This window comes from Bos taurus, chromosome 5, assembly GCF_002263795.3.
Source record: "Bos taurus isolate L1 Dominette 01449 registration number 42190680 breed Hereford chromosome 5, ARS-UCD2.0, whole genome shotgun sequence".
Classification (NCBI taxonomy): domain Eukaryota; kingdom Metazoa; phylum Chordata; class Mammalia; order Artiodactyla; family Bovidae; genus Bos; species Bos taurus.
This window is the reverse complement of record NC_037332.1, coordinates 94,373,364-94,392,814: the sequence shown is the minus strand read 5'-3', so window position 1 is coordinate 94,392,814 and position 19,451 is coordinate 94,373,364. Positions and strand designations below refer to the sequence as shown.

General features: G+C 37.9%; 1 protein-coding gene across 3 annotated transcripts in view; it reads left to right on the top strand.

Annotated features, from left to right (window-relative positions):
* Positions 1-19,451, top strand: part of PTPRO (protein tyrosine phosphatase receptor type O) — a 260,131-nt gene that overhangs the window by 206,711 nt on the left and 33,969 nt on the right. For 2 of the 3 annotated variants that reach the window (XM_002687771.7, XM_005206999.5), the window contains exons 14-18: positions 2,156-2,288; positions 4,228-4,348; positions 8,062-8,130; positions 10,665-10,748; positions 17,897-17,932. In XM_002687771.7, the coding sequence (XP_002687817.4) occupies positions 2,156-2,288; positions 4,228-4,348; positions 8,062-8,130; positions 10,665-10,748; positions 17,897-17,932 (443 nt within the window). The remainder of the gene's footprint in view (positions 1-2,155; positions 2,289-4,227; positions 4,349-8,061; positions 8,131-10,664; positions 10,749-17,896; positions 17,933-19,451) is intronic. The other variant, XM_005207000.5, reaches the window with a different exon arrangement.

The following is a 19,451-nucleotide window of genomic DNA, read 5'->3' as shown; positions in this document are numbered from 1 at the left end:
GAAGGAGACAGATGAGCCTTGGGGTAACAAAACCACAAGACAAAACTACTTTATAGTCAGACATGGAAGAAAAAGGACAAATTTTTGAGGCATGTCACAAAATACAGTGCAAAGATGAATACTATGAACATAAATAATTGATGCTTTTTAAATAATGCAGCTTATGAGATTGAAAAGAAAAAAGGATTTCTAGCAGTATGAATCTTTTTATACTGAGTGTTAAACATAATTTGCTTTGATTTCTCTCCCCTTTTGATAGTCTGGTCTACGAACCAGACTATCTCTTTTTGATTTGTACTGAACAGCTGGATCCTTTGGATCCCAAGAATCCTTTTAGAAAAAAGCTGCTCTGCCAGTAATGAATTTAATTCTCTGCAACTACAGTAATGTCTTCCTTTAAGAAAATGATGATCAGGCAGCTACTTTATACAACTGAGGCCTGTTAGCAAAAATCTTTTCTCGGAAGCATTCTTTTATAGGATAGTGAAAGAAGTGAGAGTGTGAACTCCTTGCTGATGGCTCTCATCTCTTTAGGTAGAGGCATTTCTGACCCTCGTTTTGAAAAAGGATGTTATGCTGGTTTATATTGTATAGTTGTACTTGTCAATGGATGGCCATTGGCCCACCAAATTAACAACTTTTACTCAAGAATAAGTTAACATTAAACATTTTGGAGAATACAGTGTCTTTATGCCTTTGGTGGATGCTATTTAAAAGCAGAGAATGTAGACAAAAGGGGTAGTGTTCTTAATATACAAAAGTGAAAGTCACTCAGTCGTGTCCAACTCTTCCCCATGGACTATACAGTCCTTGGAATTCTCCAGGCCAGAATACTGGAGTGGGTAGGCTTTCCCTTCTCCAGGGGATCTTCCCAACCCAGGGATCGAACCCAGGTCTCCCGCATTGCAGTCAGATTCTTTACCAGCTGAGCCACAAGGGAAGCCCAATATTCAAAGATCTACTACAAATAAAAAAGATAAAGATCAGCAACCCAAAGCAACTATTTCATAGAAAATAAACATAGAAGGCTCTTAAACATATAAAAAGATGATCAAGCTCACTCACTGTGAAAGAAATGCAAAATAAAACTATAGTGAGGGACAGTTTCCACTAATAAGATGGGAAAAGTTCAAAAAGTTTGCAAATTGTATACAATTTGTTGCATAAAAACAAACGTAGGGAAATGGGTATTGTCATGCTCTGACAATAGATGGGTCCCTTGGAAAATGTCTATGGAAGATAATTTGTCTATATCTTTCAAAATTAAAAAGATATAACTTTTGACCCAGCAGTTCAACTTCTAAGAATATGAGTGTTTGTATATGTATGAATATTCATATACATACATACACACAAATATATTCACAGGTTTTGTGTATGAATGTATATATGTATATATTGTTGTTGTTTAGTCACTAAGTCACTCTTTTGCAACCCCATGGACTATATAGCCCATCAGACTCCTCTGTCCATGGGACTTCCCAGGCAAGACCATTGGAGTGGGTTGCCATTTCCTTCTCTGGAGGATGTTCCAAACACAGAGATCTAACCCACGTCTCATGCTTGGCAGGTGGATTCTTTACCACTGAGCCACCAGGGAAGCCCTTCTATATATACACATATATATATACATACATATATAAAATGAGTGTGTGTATATATGCATATATTCCCATTAATTGTGAAACTGTTGAATTGTTTATAACAACAAAAAATCAGAGATCACTTAAACATTTATTAACAGAGGACTGGCTAGATAAAGTATGTTCTTTCAATGGATTTGTGTGCAGCCCTTAAAGTGAAATAGCTTTATCTGTACTGGTATGGAAAGAGTGCCAAAATATACTGATAACCAAGATAAAAATAAGTAGAATGGTGCACAAACTATGTTATCGCTGTATTCTTATATGTTTATACATCCATAAAACACAGATGGAAAGAAAAAAAAAAAACTACAACCGTGGCTGCTTCCATGGAAGGTAATTGGGTAAATGGGAAGTACAGGAAGAAGGAAACATTTTTCATTGGTTCCTTTTTTGTTTTTTTTCAGTTTTTCTACTCTGTCCACACGTTATCTACTCAATTATGAAAAGTAATTTAAAAGCCAAACTAGATGAATAAAACATAACATTTATCTTATTTTCTGCACCTCCAGGAACCAATTTCTGTTTCCTCTCATGTGGTGACCATCTCCAGCCTCCTTCCTGCCACCGCCTACAACTGTAGTGTCACCAGCTTTAGCCATGACAGCCCCAGCGTCCCGACATTCATAGCAATCTCGACAATGGGTAAGTACAGGCACCAGTGGAATCTGGTATCTTCGGAAATTACATCTTTCCTGATTTGCCTTAAATTTTCCTTTTAAATATAAATAATTCATCATTTTTAAAAAGAAAACTCACATTTCACTGAAAAGTTTCAGGCTCTGAGTTCAGGAAAACTTTAATTCCAACCCCAAACTGTGCTTACCAGTTATGTGATTTAGGGAACGATAATTACTATTCTGAAGCTTTGTTTTTCCATCTGTAAAGCTGGAGTAATAATATGTACCTGTTGACATGTTTTGAGGCTTAGAAATCAAGTACCTAAAGCTCTAGTACATGCTGTCTAAATGCTAGTTGTTTTCATCATCAACTTCATCATCCCCATCACCCTCTTCAGTGGTACCCACAGTACTGTAAACAACTCAGGTGCATCTGTTGTAGTCCTGACCTTGCCCTTTCACTGATCGAATAAAGGTGAACCTAAATTACTGGACCAAAACTAAAAAATTTCTAGTCAAGTAGAATGCATAATTGGGGAAATTAGAAATTAACGAAAGGCTCGGTATAATGCTATTCCCTTATTCTTTTTCTGAGTTATATTATTTGTTTCACTCCTCTGCTTGAGTCTAATTCTGTCATCTAAGACCCTCCCTGAAGCTGCCTGTAATAAAGTTACTCTTACCATCACATTACACTTCTAATGGGTTCACTTTCATTTACGTATGTAAGCATTAATCATGTTTAGCCACTATATCCAGTGACCACTAGAAGAAACTTTTTTTTTCCTGTTTTTAGTTTCTGCTTTTTCAGAAGAGCAAAAATAGACCTGAAAAGCATACTAATGGTCTTGCATTTCAACACCTTTCCATTTTCTAAAAATACTTTAATGTTCATGATTCCTTGTCATCTGTACACCAACCCAGTAAAACAGGTGATATTATTAAATGTATTTGCAAGTGAGGAAAAGTAGGCCAGGAGAGACTGCATCAGAGCTTCCCCAAATGGAAGGTAGTAGTCAAGCGAACTTGAACAATCTCTTCTATGAGTCTAACATTCTTTCTGTTCTAATACTTCTGTCTGTACAGTGGAGTCAAGCTGGCCCACATGGGAAGTGGCAAATGCCCAAAGCCTTAAGGACTGTGCGGGTTGGCCAGTACTGTGATGTCATGATCAGTGCCGAGAATAGTGTCTCCTCTTTTCCTCTGATCCGCTTTTAAGAGCTTTACAAAAATCTTTGATGTATATTCGCACCTTTAACATCCTGATCTTCCAGGTAGTATGTAAATTAGGCAATGTGTAAGTGCACTAAAGGATGGATCATAGGAAACCTAGTGTGTGAAAGAGATACAACCCCTGTTCTTAAAGGCCCTAAATGTATTAATAAGTTTAATCTCTTGAGTTATGCAGATAGAAAAACCCCTAAACATATGGTTACAGATCATCAGAAAGCCTGCTGCTAGCGATGCGTTAAGTGCTGCAGCAGATGGCAGGGTGCTAATGCCTTTTTCATATACGTTATTCTGTGAGGGGAATACACAGTTGTGCTTTCTGACTTGAAAGCCATGGACATAAAATAAGAGCCTGCCTCTCTCTAAGCTTTTGAAAATGTTAAACAGTGATGATACATGATAATGACTTCTAGCATTTTTGTTTTCAAATGAGCTTAAATCATGGCACAGGCATTATATACATTTCACGGTTTCCTTTAATAAGAATGTCCTGAACGTGGGCCTTTGAAGTGGACTCAGTTCTTCTACCCACCCAAACACTGTTTGCCAATCTATTCTACCACGTAAGAGTTGACCAGCAAGAAGCCATCACTGACTCGGAGAAATGTCATTGTTGCTGTTGTTGCTATGGTCATAAGTGTGTTAGTCTTTAAATTAGATGAGATATGATGAATGGTGCTGTTAGTTTCCACGTCATGGAAGCTCCAGTGAAGATGTATGGCTTTTATCTTTAGTTACAGAAATGAATCCCAACGTGGTGGTCATCTCCGTGCTGGCCATCCTCAGCACACTGTTAATTGGACTGCTGCTTGTTACCCTTATTATTCTTAGGAGAAAGCATCTGCAGATGGCAAGGTAAGTTGTATTTTGCTCAACTTTTACCCACAGGCTTTAGAATATTTTTATCTATCATGTGGGCTTCCTGGTGGCTCCAAAGGTGAAGAATCTGCTTGCAATGCAGGAGACCTGAGTTTGATCCCTGGGTTGTGCTTATCCTCTGGAGAAGAGAATGGCAACCTACTTCAGTATTCTTGTCTGGAGAATTGTATGGACAGAGGAGCATGATGAGCTATAGTTCATGGGGTCCCAAAGAGTTAGACACGATTGAGTGATTAGCATATTTACCATGTACGCGTAGCTTTTACATGTAGGCTTCCCTGGTGGCTCAGTGGTAAAGAACATGCTTGCCAATGCAGGAGACATAGGCTCGATCCCCGGGCCAGGAAGATTCCCCTGGAGAAGGAAATGTCAGCCCACTCCAGTTTTCTTGCCTGGGAAATCCCATGGACAGAGGAGCCTGGCAGACTATAATCCATGGGGTCACAAAAGAATCAGACACAATTTAGTGAATAAACAACACAACAATGGCATTTACACACCTAAATTGTACAGGGGTGAGTTTACTTTTAGTTTTTAATGCCTATTTCTATTTTTTGTTTTCTAAGTAGACTTTTCAATATTGTTTTAGAAAACATTACCATTGAAATAGTAAAGCAAAGGATGGTTTGTTTACACAAAGTCAGACCTCTTACTGTCAACCTTATCATTTTAAGTAGCCCATATATTGGGATCCATTCACTGTATTTGGATACTTCCAAACATATTTTGGGCTTCCTTGGTGGCTCAGATGGTAAAGAATCTGCCCAGAATGCGACAGATACAGATTTCATCTCTGGGTGGGGAAGATCTCCTGAAGAAGGGAACAGCAACCCAGTCCAGTATTCTTGGCTGGAGAATTCCATGGAAAGAGGAGCCTCGTGGCCACAGTCCATGGAATCACAAAGGGTCAGACACAACTGAACTACTAACATTTTCACTTTCATTTGAAAATATTTTGGGGTAAAAGAAACATCTGTCCCTACTAAGTATGATAAATGAAAGGAGTTAATACATATGGAGACCACAAGGAAGAAAAGAAATCCCTTTCCTCGTTAGTTCTGTTGAAGCTGTTTTATCAGAAAATATTTGCTGAGTTTATGAAAGGGTCCTTTTGAGTCCCCCTGTTAGTTCTGTTCCTTTTACACAGGTTTGCAGGCAGTTTCATTTTTCTTGCTGTTAGGAAAGCCTTTTGATTTACGGTTTTGTGGATTCCCTATTCCTTTGACCACAGATGCATTTCTTATCAGAGCGCATCCTCAAGTACTTTCTGTTTGGGAGTTCTTAGCATACAAATGGTATTAAAGCTATAGACTGGAGGTAGTCCAGGAATGAAGAGTAAATTAGAAAAGAGGGCCCTGGATTAAGCACCAGAACAATCTAAGATTTTTAGGGAGAAGATGAAAGATAACGGCAAAAACAAAGCTGACAAGAGGCACCCAGTAGAGTGGAAGAAAAATTAGGAGAGTGTGGTAGCCTAGAAGCAAGGGAAAGAGCGTACATCCAAAAGAGATGCTGACAGTCCTGCATTAGAGATTAGTTAGGAACAATACTGGGAGAAGGCAATGGCACCCCACTCCAGCACTCTTGCCTGGAAAATCCCATGGACGGAGGAGCCTGGTAGGCTGCAGTCCATGGGGTCGCTAGGAGTCGGACACAACTGAGCGACTTCACTTTCACTTTTCACTTTCATGCATTGGAGGAGGAAATGGCAACCCACTCCAGTGTTCTTGCCTGGAGAATCCCAGGGACAGGGGAGCCTGGTGGGAGGCCGTCTATGGGGTCACACAGAGTCGGACACGACTGAAGCAACTTAGCAGCAGCAGCAGCAGGAACAATACTGCAACAATAGCATAGTGGCATAGGAAGCAAGCAATAAATGTTAGCTGTTAATAGCAATAGTGAGGGGGGTTGGTAACAGAAGTAGAAATGGGAGTAGGGGTATTTATGAGTAGGGGTATTATGCAGGAGCGTCCTTTGTGATGGATACAGGCAAATATTTAGGAGGAATGATTCTACTTCAGCCAGCTTGTCATCAGAGCAGAGAGTCTTGATATTTTTTGTACATGGTTCTCTCTGGCAGTCTGATGAAGCCTGTTGATCTCTTCCAAGAATAGTGTTTTCCTACTAAATGCATAAAATAAGACACATAGGATTAAAAAAGAAAATAACTATATGAAAATGTGGTAATCAAAGTGTTCAGAAAACAGATGAGTTGTATGTTTCTTTATTAACACAGTTGATAACAATATTTAGTAGGAAATCTAAGAACTCTCAAATTTCATCAGAGTGATGATGATGAACAATATTTTAATACCTGCAGCAGGTCTATTGTAGAAAAAGGCCTCTTACCAAATCTCCTTACCAAAAGTCCTATTACCAAATCTCATAACTGCTAATGATGTCATTGGGGCTTGTTGTATACTTTAATACTTGGAGCAGTTACTAAATTTCAGTTATAAGTTGTGAAAATAAAGATGTGTTTTTTTCCCCACATATGTTCATAGAGCTATAAATTCTATCCTTGGATCCTAGATTAAGAACCCTTGAGTTAGAGAGTAAAAGAAATCCCATATACAGGAAATTGATATAGGAAAATTAATTGATGATATCCAATTTATAATATATACCACATGACATAATAATATGTTAGTGTGTTTTTCAAGGAAGAAAGCTATTCTTAGAACACTAATGAGGACAGACAGATAACTGAAGTAATGACATGGTGGTGCCAATAATGTCAGAATCTCTGCTTCAATTCTGAATAAGCCCATCAATTTTATAGAGAGAAAAAAATGAAATGTATGCACCCCAGTGAGCTATGTTATTTCCACATGTTGTTAACCAAAAGGCGGAGAAAGCATGAGAATTAGGTTTACCTTTTCCCTCCACTTCTGGGGGAAAAAAAAAAAACTTTAACAATATTTTCTACTGACTACATAAGCCAATCTATTTCAGTATGTATCACTTTTTTATCTCAAGTGATGAATAACATGGGCATAACAACATAAAAGGAAAGTTTTGGAGGGAGAAAACAATTCAGTTTGATCCACCATCTATTAAAGAGGAAATCAAAATGCTATAAAAACAAGGAATAGTTGTTAAAAATGGAAAACCTTTAGTCTATCTAAGAGCATTTCTATACCTTACTAGTGAAGGTTCTGTAAAAAAAAAAAAATAATAATAATAATGAAAGTATTCTACCTACTATAGTTCGTTCAACAGTTAATGTTACGATCACGAGTGCACTTTGGTAAGGATTGTGATCCAAATCTTTTCGGCTTCAAATAACTTGACTTGGGTGTGTGCACCCCCGTGAAAGATTTTGTCTTTCTACTTTGCATCATATCCAAATGCAGAATGCAAGCAACTTATATTGACTTTTTAAATGGTTAATGCCCTGATGATTAAAGAATCTTTTTTGTTGTTGTTCAGGAACCCAGCTGTGTCTCACTCTGAGCCCCCGTGGACTCTAGCACACCAGTCTTCCCTGTCCCTCATCATCTCCCAGAGTTTGCCCAAGTTCATGTTTATTGCATCAGTGATGCTGTCCAGCCATCTCATCCTCTGAGATGACATCAAGGCTTTTTACCTTAAGATAACTTTTTACCTTGACATAAAGACTCTTTTGTATCAAAGTAAAACATGCTCTGTCAAACGCTGATCTTGATTTTGTGGTTCTTTTCCAACAGGGAGTGTGGAGCAGGAACTTTCATCAATTTTGCATCCTTGGAGCGGGATGGGAAGCTCCCATACAACTGGTGAGTACTGTTTTGGAACAAATCTGTAGGTAGCTTGACTATGCTGTATGTGCTCCAAACTTGATTGTGCTGTATTTGGAAATAGATGGTTTTGCCTGGTTACCCTTTCATAATTTCAGTGATGGTGAACTTGAAGATGACTTCTTCACAGAGTACATTAGCTTATATAAGCTTAATTTAACTAAGGAGAGAAAATGAGGTGGCCAGCTCTGTACTGATACATTACACAAAGGAATGAAATGAAGCAGTTGTGTGAGTTGCCCGCAGCTGGGCTGATGAAGGGTTAATGCAGGAGGGTCATGGAGGAAGTATGGCTGAAGATGGAAGAGGATAGTCCAGGCAAGTAGACAAGAGACAGAACAGCATCTCTGTTTAAAACTCAGGCTTCAGCGCCTGAGCCACTACTTCTGTTGAAAAATCAAGAAGTATACAGTTTGGGGCTCTCAATTCTTATGCTTACAGGAAGATAAATACGAAAGATTCCCTAAGAAAGGTAGCCTCGTTATTTCTATATGCTTGAGTATTAAGGACTTGGAGGGAGGAGGTATTCTGAGAACTAAGAAAGCATTGTCATGAAGTTAAATCAGTTGACATTATACCTAACAGTAATCCATATGAATTAATGATCCTATGTACAGCAATGAATACCCAACAAAATTGCCAATTAAATAACCTTTTAATATGAAGCCAGCACTGCTTATATGTTCTAGTTTCTTTCACAAGCAACTCCATGCAAAATACCCTTAAAGATATACATTTCATATTAATCCTTGGTGATTTTTTTTTCTATTTTCCTAACCCCCTAAAAATATTTAATCTGAAAGAAGTATGTATGTGATACTAGAAATTTTACTCTCAGAATTAATGAAGGGGGTGCTTTATTTAAACTGTAAATGCTAAATGCGCAACTAGTTGAGACCACTTTAGCTGAAAATCTATGTGATATCGGATTATTTTTAATAAGGCAATATGCTGTGCTATTTTAAAATTTCACCCTGAATGGAATTTTGCTATTCAAATATGATTCATCCAACTGTCAAGAGTAACCCATAAACTCTTGAAAGTAAAAAGTTAGAAAACATTTCTAGATTTGTTCAAATATTATTAGCACTCTCTCCAAGATTAAGAGACTGACTCACTGATATTCATTTCTTGCCTATGCTCAGTCACTTACTTGTGTCAGACTCTTTGCAACTCCATTAACTGTAGCCCACTAGGCTTCTCTGTCCATGGAATTTTCCAGGCAAGAGTACTGGAGTGGGTTGCCATTTCCTACTCCAGGGGTTTTCCCCAACCCAGGGATCGAACCTGCATCTCCTAGTTGGTAGGTGGATTCTTTACCACTAGCACCACCTGGGCAATCCCATTGCTTGCCTGTCTCACCTTTAAAAAAGACCCATTCACAGAGTAGTGATGAGGGACCCATCTAGAAACTGATAACATTGTACTTGTGACTCAGATCAATATATTTACTAACTACACAACTGGTCACAATTTACAAACTTTATGAGAGATCAGTTATGGGAGAACTGAAACAAAAGAGAATTCATTTCAGGACATTTCTATAAAAGTTAAGAAAAATTGTTGTGCAGCTCTGGGCCAAAGACAGTTTTGCCAACGCTAACATTTTCTGGCTAACTGAAAATACATATCTCGGTGAAGATGTATAATAACTAAAGTAACAAACTGACAAAGTCATTTTCCCGAATTCTCAGAATAACTATACATACAACCAAAGGATATTTTAAGATCTACATTAATACATGTTTTATTTTACTAGGTTGTAAATCGCTGACATTTGATTCAAATCAGGCATTTTTAAATCAACAGTCTGCATTAGAATTAACACGAAGCTAAGTAATTTTGCTCCCACTCCATGGAGTATAAGATTAGAAACTAGGCAGTCAGTGAGCTCCATAGTCATATGTTGGATGAATGGTATGTGGATGTCATGCCATGCCCTTGTTTTAAGGATTATTTTGAGGAATGGTGTATTATAATCATTTATATTTTAAATAATATAGAAAGCCATACCTAGCAGTGCATCTTTATAAGAATGTGTTCTGAAAGCTTGTTTACCAGAATCAGTATACTCAAACTAACCATTTGTATTCCTTACACAAGCTGCTGTTAGCTATCAAATGATGTTATAGATTTCTTAAAATAGCCTTAAGCATTGCAAGGGTAATATCCAAGAATAAGACTGGAGGTAACTAATGAGGCATTTCAGAGCCTCATTTAAATGAATGCAAAATGTAATCACCTAATAGCAGGCTAATTGACACAAACCAAGTTGAAAGAAATATATCTGATTACAATAAGGCCGCATGTGAATAAAACTGATTTGGGCAATATTATAGCATTTAAGCCCTCATGTTTAAATTTCAGAGAATGGAATAATATTTAACCGTAATTAAGGTGCTTGTCATTTTAATTGATCCCAGTCAGTAATTTACTGATCTCTGTTCACAGTTTGTATTACTAACTCTTGCCACTTTTTCATCTTTACATCTGTTATCTATCAACGCTCACAGGCGTAGGAGTATATTTGCTTTCTTAACCCTGCTACCCTCATGTCTTTGGACTGATTATCTTTTGGCATTTTATATTAATCCTTGGTAAGTGACTTTTTTACTGTTTACCTAACACAAAATCTTTAAAAGTTAGCTTTCAAGAAGTAAACCAAAGAGAAAACCCTTTTTAATGATTTTATGTGTTTAGCAGCATGTGAAATTATTAGTCATGTATTGAAATGGAATAAAGCAGCTAATGGTACCCAGATGCTAACTATAATGTTTTCCCAATTAAATTTTCTTCTTGTGATGTTCTTGGCAAGCTTTTCTTCCATCTATTGTTAAGTCATTCATTTCATCGTTGAGTTAGTCCATGGCCTCTCATCTTTAAAAATGATGCATTCCATTTTTCTCACAATTTCCATTGGTTAGCTCCATATTTCCAAGAAGGAAAAAAAAAGAAAAAGCAATCAGACAAAGAAACCCAAAACACTGTTCTCTGTTTTGGGGGGAATTTATGTTTTTATAATAATACTCACTCAGTGAATATTGAACCACTGACTATGTGTGAGCCTCTTTGTATGATCCTTTGATTTAATTGTCCCCACACCTCTGCAAAGAGTGTTATCAGCATCATTTTACAGTGGTAGAAATAGAGGCGAAAGGAGATTAGCTATCTTGACAGCCCATGACTATATAGAAAATTCAGATTCCAAACCCAAGTGTCTCTGAAATCTATTCTTTCCTCTCTAAAAAGCCTCCTTTAAATTCTTATTTTCTTGACTTGTAAATCATTTTAATAATCAAATCTCAAAGAGTATCTTTTAATTTTTATAAAGTATAATGATCATGATCTTGAATTTTGAGATTAATGTATCCGGAAGAACTATTTCTTTTTCTGAACCATAAGTCAGTATAAGGCAGCAGTTTCTCAGAGGAAAAAAAAATCATTGTCCTTAAGTATTAGTCCACGGTGTTTAAGTACTAAATTATGTACGAATGGATCCAGAAACTGGACAACTTGAGAAGGACTCAGATAAAAACAATAAAAACAGTTCACGGACTGGAAAAAGGTCTCATGGTGGGGGAGGGGACAGAATTCAATATTTAAAGCATTCTGGAGAGTTAGCCATTCAAATAGAATTGATCAAATGTTCGGCTTCTCTGAAGACAGAGGAAATACAGTGGGCAAAGTTAGAACTTTGATTTGCAATGGGAAAAGTATAAAAAAGAATGTCCTCACAATGGAGATTGTTAATACCAGAATTTGTATTTTCTTTATTAAAAAAAAAAGGACTAGTTGAAAAACTTCTGAAACATGGTAGACAAGCTGTATAAGTAATAAAGACAGAGGAATGTGCTGGATGAGAAAGACCCCTTCACTATTATTCCTAGTTTATTCTTAATAACAGTCTTCTGTATAGGACTTCACCACAGTCAATCAATATTTTAAATATTTGACATCAGATGGTGTTCATGTAGAGTGGAAAATGAATCGCTCAGTCATGTCCAACTCTTTGCGATCCCATGTACTATAACCTGCCAGGCTCCTCTGTCCATGGAATTCTATAGGCAAGAATACTGGAGTAGTTAGCCATTCCCTTCTCCAGGGGATTTTTCCAAACCAGGGATCAAACCCAGGTCTCCTGCATTGCAGGAGGATTCTTTACCGTCTGAGCCACCAGGGAAACCCAAGAATACTAGAGTGAGTAGCCTATCCCTTCTCCAGGGGATCTTCTCAATCCAGGAATCCAACTGGGGTCGCCTGTGTGGCAGGCGAATTCTTTACCAGCTGAGCTACCAGGAAAGCCTTCCCACTGATGAACACAGGTTCAAATTTCAGCAACCCCTTCAAGGTCTGTTATTTATAGTACTGCTCAAATAGCATGCGACCCAACTTTGGAAGGGAAAAACCCACTCAGTAGTTTTTAAAAGAATGGTCCTGAGGCTATAAACAGTTATCTCCAGATGAGAAGAGAAAGCAAAAGATGGAGCCCCAGGCTTTCTGCATTTTCCATCAACTGCACACATAACAAGCAATGAAAATATACTGAACCAGACTGTGTTTCCAGCCCTAGACTTGTGCTATGCAAGATATAAAAGAGGTAAAATGAATGGTCCCTGCTCCTTCAGGTACAGTTCAGTACTCAGAAAGCCACCCAAATTCGCTACTCTATGCTATTTTTCTCTTTATCTCATAAATTGTGGATATTTTCCCCTGCTTTCATTTGCTAGGTAGTCTTTTAAAATCCTCCTTCAGATGTGTCTGTCTTCATATTTCACCTCTCTATTAACAACCACCCCAAATAACAGAGCCATCCCCTTCTTTCTTAACACTGCCTGGCTTCATGTCTAACCTGTCAACTTCTTGGATAGATATGTTCCTGAAGATTGTATAAAGTCCTCTTGATGCTTCTCATGATTTGTGTGGAAATCCAGAGACTCTTTCTCCCTCACATTGATCTCAGGTGGCCTCAGCTGGCAATGGCTTGGAGTGGGGCTTGGTTCCCAGCCAGAGATTGGGCTGGGTCACAGCAGTGAAAACACCAGATCCTAGCCACCAGACCAGTGGTCAATGACAAGACCCCTGGCCCTTTGGCTTTGCAGGAAAGAATTTCACAAAGAGGGAAAGTCATGAAACAGGTAGAGTATTTATTAAGAGGGAAAATGTACAGTACATGTGGATGGACACACAGGCAGACTCAGGGAGAGAGAGAGTTGCTGAGTCGCACCCTCATGGCAGTTGAATTGCTTTTATTGGGCATTTCTTCTGGGTTTCCTTCAGCCAAACATTTTGCTTTGCTTGGTTCACAGTCCATATTTGATATATCTCAGGATCCTGCCATGTTGTGGGAGGATCCTCCCACACATCTCTACCTCAAAGGCATCTGGGCAGAGCATCCCTTGACATTAATCCCCCTTTGACCTCCAAGGAGCCTTTCTCTGCAGGTGTAGTCAGGGAGGTCTCCTGACTTCAGGAACAAGAAATACATGGTCTGAGCAAGGCCTAGCCTCCTCCCTTAATTGTCCTGCTATTCTTTTCTTGCCAACAGAGAATGAATCTCCGACTGGTTTACCCTGCCGGGCCCATCTGTCTCCTGCCTAAATAGAGTGGCTCAAATCTTTTCCCAAGTAGTGGCAGAATCACCGTGGAGCCTATGTGCCCATTGGCTTAATCTTAAAATTGCATTCTGCCAGGATTTCTTTTAGTGATCTCAGATTATATTTCCTGTTCAAAGAAAACCATCTCATTTGGACCAGCTCTCTCCAGATTCAGTGTTGTTACTCTCTTTTCTTTACTATCATAGTCACCCCATGCTCTACTCACATACTCATCTGCCTGTTCTAAATCCTTAATAGTCCGTATTTTAAGCATGTTGCAATATTGCTGCTCAGCTTTACTCCTGTTTGTGGCATGTTCTATTCAGAGAATGACACAACTCTAAAGACCTATTTAAGGTGTGAAGATTTGTGTTTGTATCATGAAAAAGTACACAATGCTTAGGAAATTTAGAGTTTTTTGAGTTTATTGTTTTCAGGTTTACTTTGTATTTGTTTTTAACCATCATAAACCCCACGTCTCTGCCATTGCCTGATATTCCTCTTGGAATGAATTCCATTCTGGTAGGCTTTCCAAGACAGTCATAATCATGAAGAACTTATAAAGAATGCATCTTTTTAAAAAAAATGTATTTATTTTTAATTGGAAGATAATTGCTTTACAATATTGTGTTGGTTTCTGCCATACATCAGCATGAATCAGCCATAGGTATACATATGTCCCCTCCCTCTTGAACCTCCCTTCCACCTCCTAATGCATCTTAACTTCTTGAAGTCATTAGGGTTTTGAACCTTATCTAATGAAAGTGAAAGAGAAAAAGTAAAGGAAGTGCATAATCCTATATGTGTATATACTACATGTCACATGGGTGTTATTAATCAGTTACTCAGAAAATCTTTTGCAATGACAAGATGATGACCTCAACATCATCCAAAATGCTCACTGTGGCATGCACACACTCATGAGCTCTGTCCATAAAGTGATGAAGGGAAAACTGCTAGCAAAGCCTGAACTTCATGTTTAAAAGCGAATTTTCCCTTGCTTTGAGTCATAGGATCAGTACAGCCATTGAAAATGTGGGAAAATTCTCCCAGTCTTGCTGTGAAGTCCTACAATTCAGTATTGGCATGTCCCATAGCTTTACATAATAAGAACCCTTGGGAATCTTCAGCAATTCAGTAAAATCTAATCAGAACAATGAAAGTCATACACAAACTATGAAGACATATACTTAAGAGCATACAAAACATGTGGTAGCATTTCATATTGTATTTTAGGTTCATTCAATCAGTGAATGCGACAGAAAGAAAAAAATAGTACCTCTCTCCCATGAATCAGGTTTCAAGACAGCTGTGGCATAGTAGCAGCTTAATATTTCAGCACTACATTTATTCAGTGTCACCCTACCACAGACATTTATTTCCTCCTGGTTTCCCTTAAAGTCTGTTTGGATCAGAAAGGTTTTGTGTTTTTCTTTTTTTAATTTCACTCTGAATTACAAAATACGTTGGCAACCTCCAGAGTTACCAGAACTGTTCCTTATTATGCTAAAATTCTGCTTTCATCAGGCACTAAAGTGATGGGCTCCTCATACAGGAAGTAAATGTATGATTCCTAAGGTTAAGTAAGTTATCATTACAGTTCAGTTCCGTTCAGTTGTTCAGTCGTGTCCAACTGTTTGTGACCCCATGGATTGCAGCACACCAGGCCTCCCTGTCCATCACCAACTCCCAGCGTTTACTCAAACTCATGCCCATTGAGTCAGTGATGTCATCCAACCATCTCATCCTCTGTCGTCCCCTTCTCCTCTTGCCTTCAATCTTTCCCAGCATCAGGGTCTTTTCAAATGAGTCAGTTCTTCGCATCAAGTGGCCAAAGTATTGGAGCTTCAGGTTCAGCATCAGTCCTTCCAATGAATATTCAGGACTGATCTCCTTTAGGATGGACTGGTTGGATCTCCTTGCAGTACAAGAGACTCTCAAGAGTCTTCTCCAACACCACAGTTCAAAAGTATCAATTCTTTGGCACTCAGCTTTCTTTATGGTCCAACTCTCACATCCACACATGACTACTGGAAAAACCACAGCCCTGACTAGAAGGGCCTTTGTTGGCAAAGTAATATCTCTGAGATCGTGCATGAGACAGGGTGCTCAGGGCTGGTGCACAGGGATAACTCAGAAGGATGGAATGGGGAGGGAAGTGGGAGGGGGTTTCAGGATGGGGAACACATGTAAACCCATGGCTGATTCATGTCAATGTATGGCAAAAACCACTACAATATTGTAAAGTAATTAGTCTCCAATTAAAATAAATTTTTTAAAAAAGAAATTCACACAGATTAAGAAAAAAAATAATATCTCTGCCTTTTATTGTGCTATCTAGGTTGGTCATAACTTTTCTTCATTACTAGAGCAGAGTAAAGTAATTATTCAGTAGCACAGGAAGCTCAGCTTGATGCTCTGTAATGGCGTAGAGGGGTGGGGGAGGGGTGAGAGGAAGGAGATAGAGGTACACACATCGTCGATACACTTCTTTGTATGTTAGAAACTAACTCAATTGGAAAGCAATTACTCCAATTTAAGAAAATTATTCAAGAAGTAATTTCTTTAGGTTCCCAAACACCTATGTGGCACAGCTCTGTCCAATATGACGGTGGATTTTTGTTTTGGGGGGGTTTCCTGTGGGGGAAGACGATGAAGAGGCAAAGTAAAAACCTGAATGTTTATTCCTTCTAAATCCCAAATATGGAAGACAAAAAGAAGCTGAGGGAGAAAAGAAATGTCAAGAACTATTGAATGGATTATCTTCACTAAGAATTGGGAAGAAATAGAAACCCTCTGAAACTAGAAAAGGAAAAACAGAAACATCACTTTCGTTTATGAATGTGTCCTTCCTTCTGTTACTTCCTCTTCACCCACAAGTGCCATCTCCCCAGTGGGATCCTTCATGAGACCAAATCTAATATCCAATTCTTAATTGCATCATTAAGCAAAATTGTGAGGATGATATAATAAAGATGTTTTGTTTCAATTCAATTAAATAAGCATTTATTGGCCACCCACTGGTGTTCCATGAACTGTTCTCAGCTCTGAGGGCAAAGGACAATCTAGCAAGGAGGGCATGCACAACTCATCATCAGACCACATGAGAAATACTCCATGAATCAAGTGCTATGAAATTCCAGAGGAAGTAGTATTTCATTTGCTAAAGACTTTCCCGAAATGGGGGTACCCAAATATTCATAATTTTAAATATCAATAAATATTTTGCCACCTAAGAGTACTCAGATCACAACTGGCTATTTACTACCTATTGTTTGTGCTCTGAAGGTCTGGGTGCTCCCATCAATATTTCAAGACCTTTGAAAATTACTTATAAAAGTTGTAACACTCAATCATGTATCAATATCATTTATTTAAGACAATCTAAATAGAATAATGAAGCCTTTCAGCAGATACTATCCTAGCTTTAGGTAACTTAGGTCAGTTATCTTACATGTTGGTAGAAAACAATAACCCTTTAAAATACTCTTAAAATGTAACTAGCTGAAGCATAATTAGTATTATATGTATTTGAGTTTGCAGACTACTAATGAATCAGAAACAAGCAGGTAATAGGTGCAATTCTTCAGATAGTTTAAAACTTTGTTCAAAACTGAATAAGAACAATGCTATAGGAGAATTTATGACACATGGCAATGCTGATAGCACAAATTCACATTCTTGTTGAAAATACCTTAAAAATGTTATTTTTAGTCTTTAATTAAAAAACCAGTATGTCCATTCTCTGTCCATCAGCTGTCACCTTTATTTCCCAATTTTTTTCCTTCTTGCTTGTAGAACCTGGAGTGTTTACCCAGTAGATATTTCTACGTATTTACAAAACACTTCAGCAACTTAATACCTAGGAGCAAGAAATTATATTTCTAGAACTCAGCTTTTTTGCAAATCTGAAATATAAAGTATAGGTTGCTTCTGAAATCTAAAGGAATTTTTTTTAATGAATCTGAAATTTTTATCATTATCTTTTCATTTAAGGGAAAGTAATTAAACAAATTAGGCATGTTTAATAAAAATTTAATATAATAGAGGTGCCTGATATACAATAATTATTTAAAGCTCCCTAAGCTTAATCATATGTTAATCAATTCTTTAGCCCAGATAAATTTGCTTCTCTTTTTTTTAATTCTCAGGAGTAAAAATGGCTTAAAGAAGAGGAAACTGACTAAGTAAGTTTTTCTTACTATTTCATTTAAAAATATTCTTCATAATGATCTTCACTTTCCAAATTGAAAAGATTGTGTGTCTTTAATAGAAGGAAGCTTAAGAAAGAGGCAAATGCATATTATGTGTTGCTGTTATGTGCTGGTGTGTTTACACATATGGATGTCAGTGACCACCAAGAAAGTGTACCAACAGAACACTTTTCAAGAATAAGGAAAACTCTCACTGCGTGAAATCTGAGGAAGAATGGGTTGTTAGGAATTATAGAAGTCTTACAGAAGGATGTCTACTCTTCTACATCTATAAAAAATATATAATGTTTAGCTGCATCAAAGTAGTACAAAAACCTTTGCCATTTTGTAGCTTCAAATTTCACGCTTATTGCAGGAAAAAGGCTTTTATTCTATTTGATGTTATAACAAATACTTTGATAAATGCTGTCTCAGGAAATCTTTATAATAAATCAAAAAGGATAATTGCTTTAGCTTGCCTGTGGTTTCACTTATCTACTGCATGGTTAAGTCATAAGAATTATAATTCTGAGGGGTGAAAATGAACTATCAGTTGATTTCAAAAGCCTAATTAGAGTATCACCTCTAGGCCTTTAGTTGAAAATTCTACACATAAAGAGTCGATCGTTTCTATAAATAGACTTTATTCTTGATACTTGCCTGGGACAGAATATTGGTGAATTCATTAAGGAGCCAATTAAGCCAATTTCCATCAATTCTATGGTATCTGTGCTAATGGAGTACATAACACAAAAGAAACGTTAATCCAAAATATTTCTATTTGGCTTTGAGTGACATATAATGCTTTGGCACATGTAGATGACAGAATATTTTTTTTTCCTGAATCTATTTCAAATTAATACTCATTCCATTGGCATCTATCAAGTGAGGTAGGAGAGACAAGACCAGCCGAAGCAGGGGAGAGGAGCTGTCAGCTGGAAGGAATGATTTGACAGAAACACTTTGTTGCCCAAAATTTTTAGTTGAGTTGTTAAGTGAGGTCCGGAGGCATAGATTAGAGCAGTTAGAGGTTGGAGTCTCAGGACCAAGAGGGGACCTAAGATGGAGGCAGAGAGGAGAAGCAGGAGGTGGACCAAGTTTGGAGTGGTGTATAGATGTGGTGGAACCTGCCCATAAGCCAAAACCCCATGTCAAGCTAACGTCCTCCTTCCCTCTCCTCATTTTCCCTCTAGTCCTCTCTCCTTCTTTACAGGTCATTTTTTAGGTACTCTTCCCATCTTTCCATTTACTTTCTCTTTATCTTTTCTCTTTCAGTCCAAATGCCCCACCATTACCACCTTCCCTCTCTCCACTTACCTTCATTCCTCTCCTTTCTCACCTCCTCTTTCCCACTTTGGTCTAAATCCTCCCCCCACCCTCCGCCCCCGATTGATTTCTGCTCCTTACCAGCTTTCTCTCTCTTCTCCTCCTCTCCCTGATGTCCCTCCTTCTACTTTCTGGTCCTTCCTCTGATTTTCTTTTTCCTCCCCTTCTTGCTTTTGCTTTTTCTAAT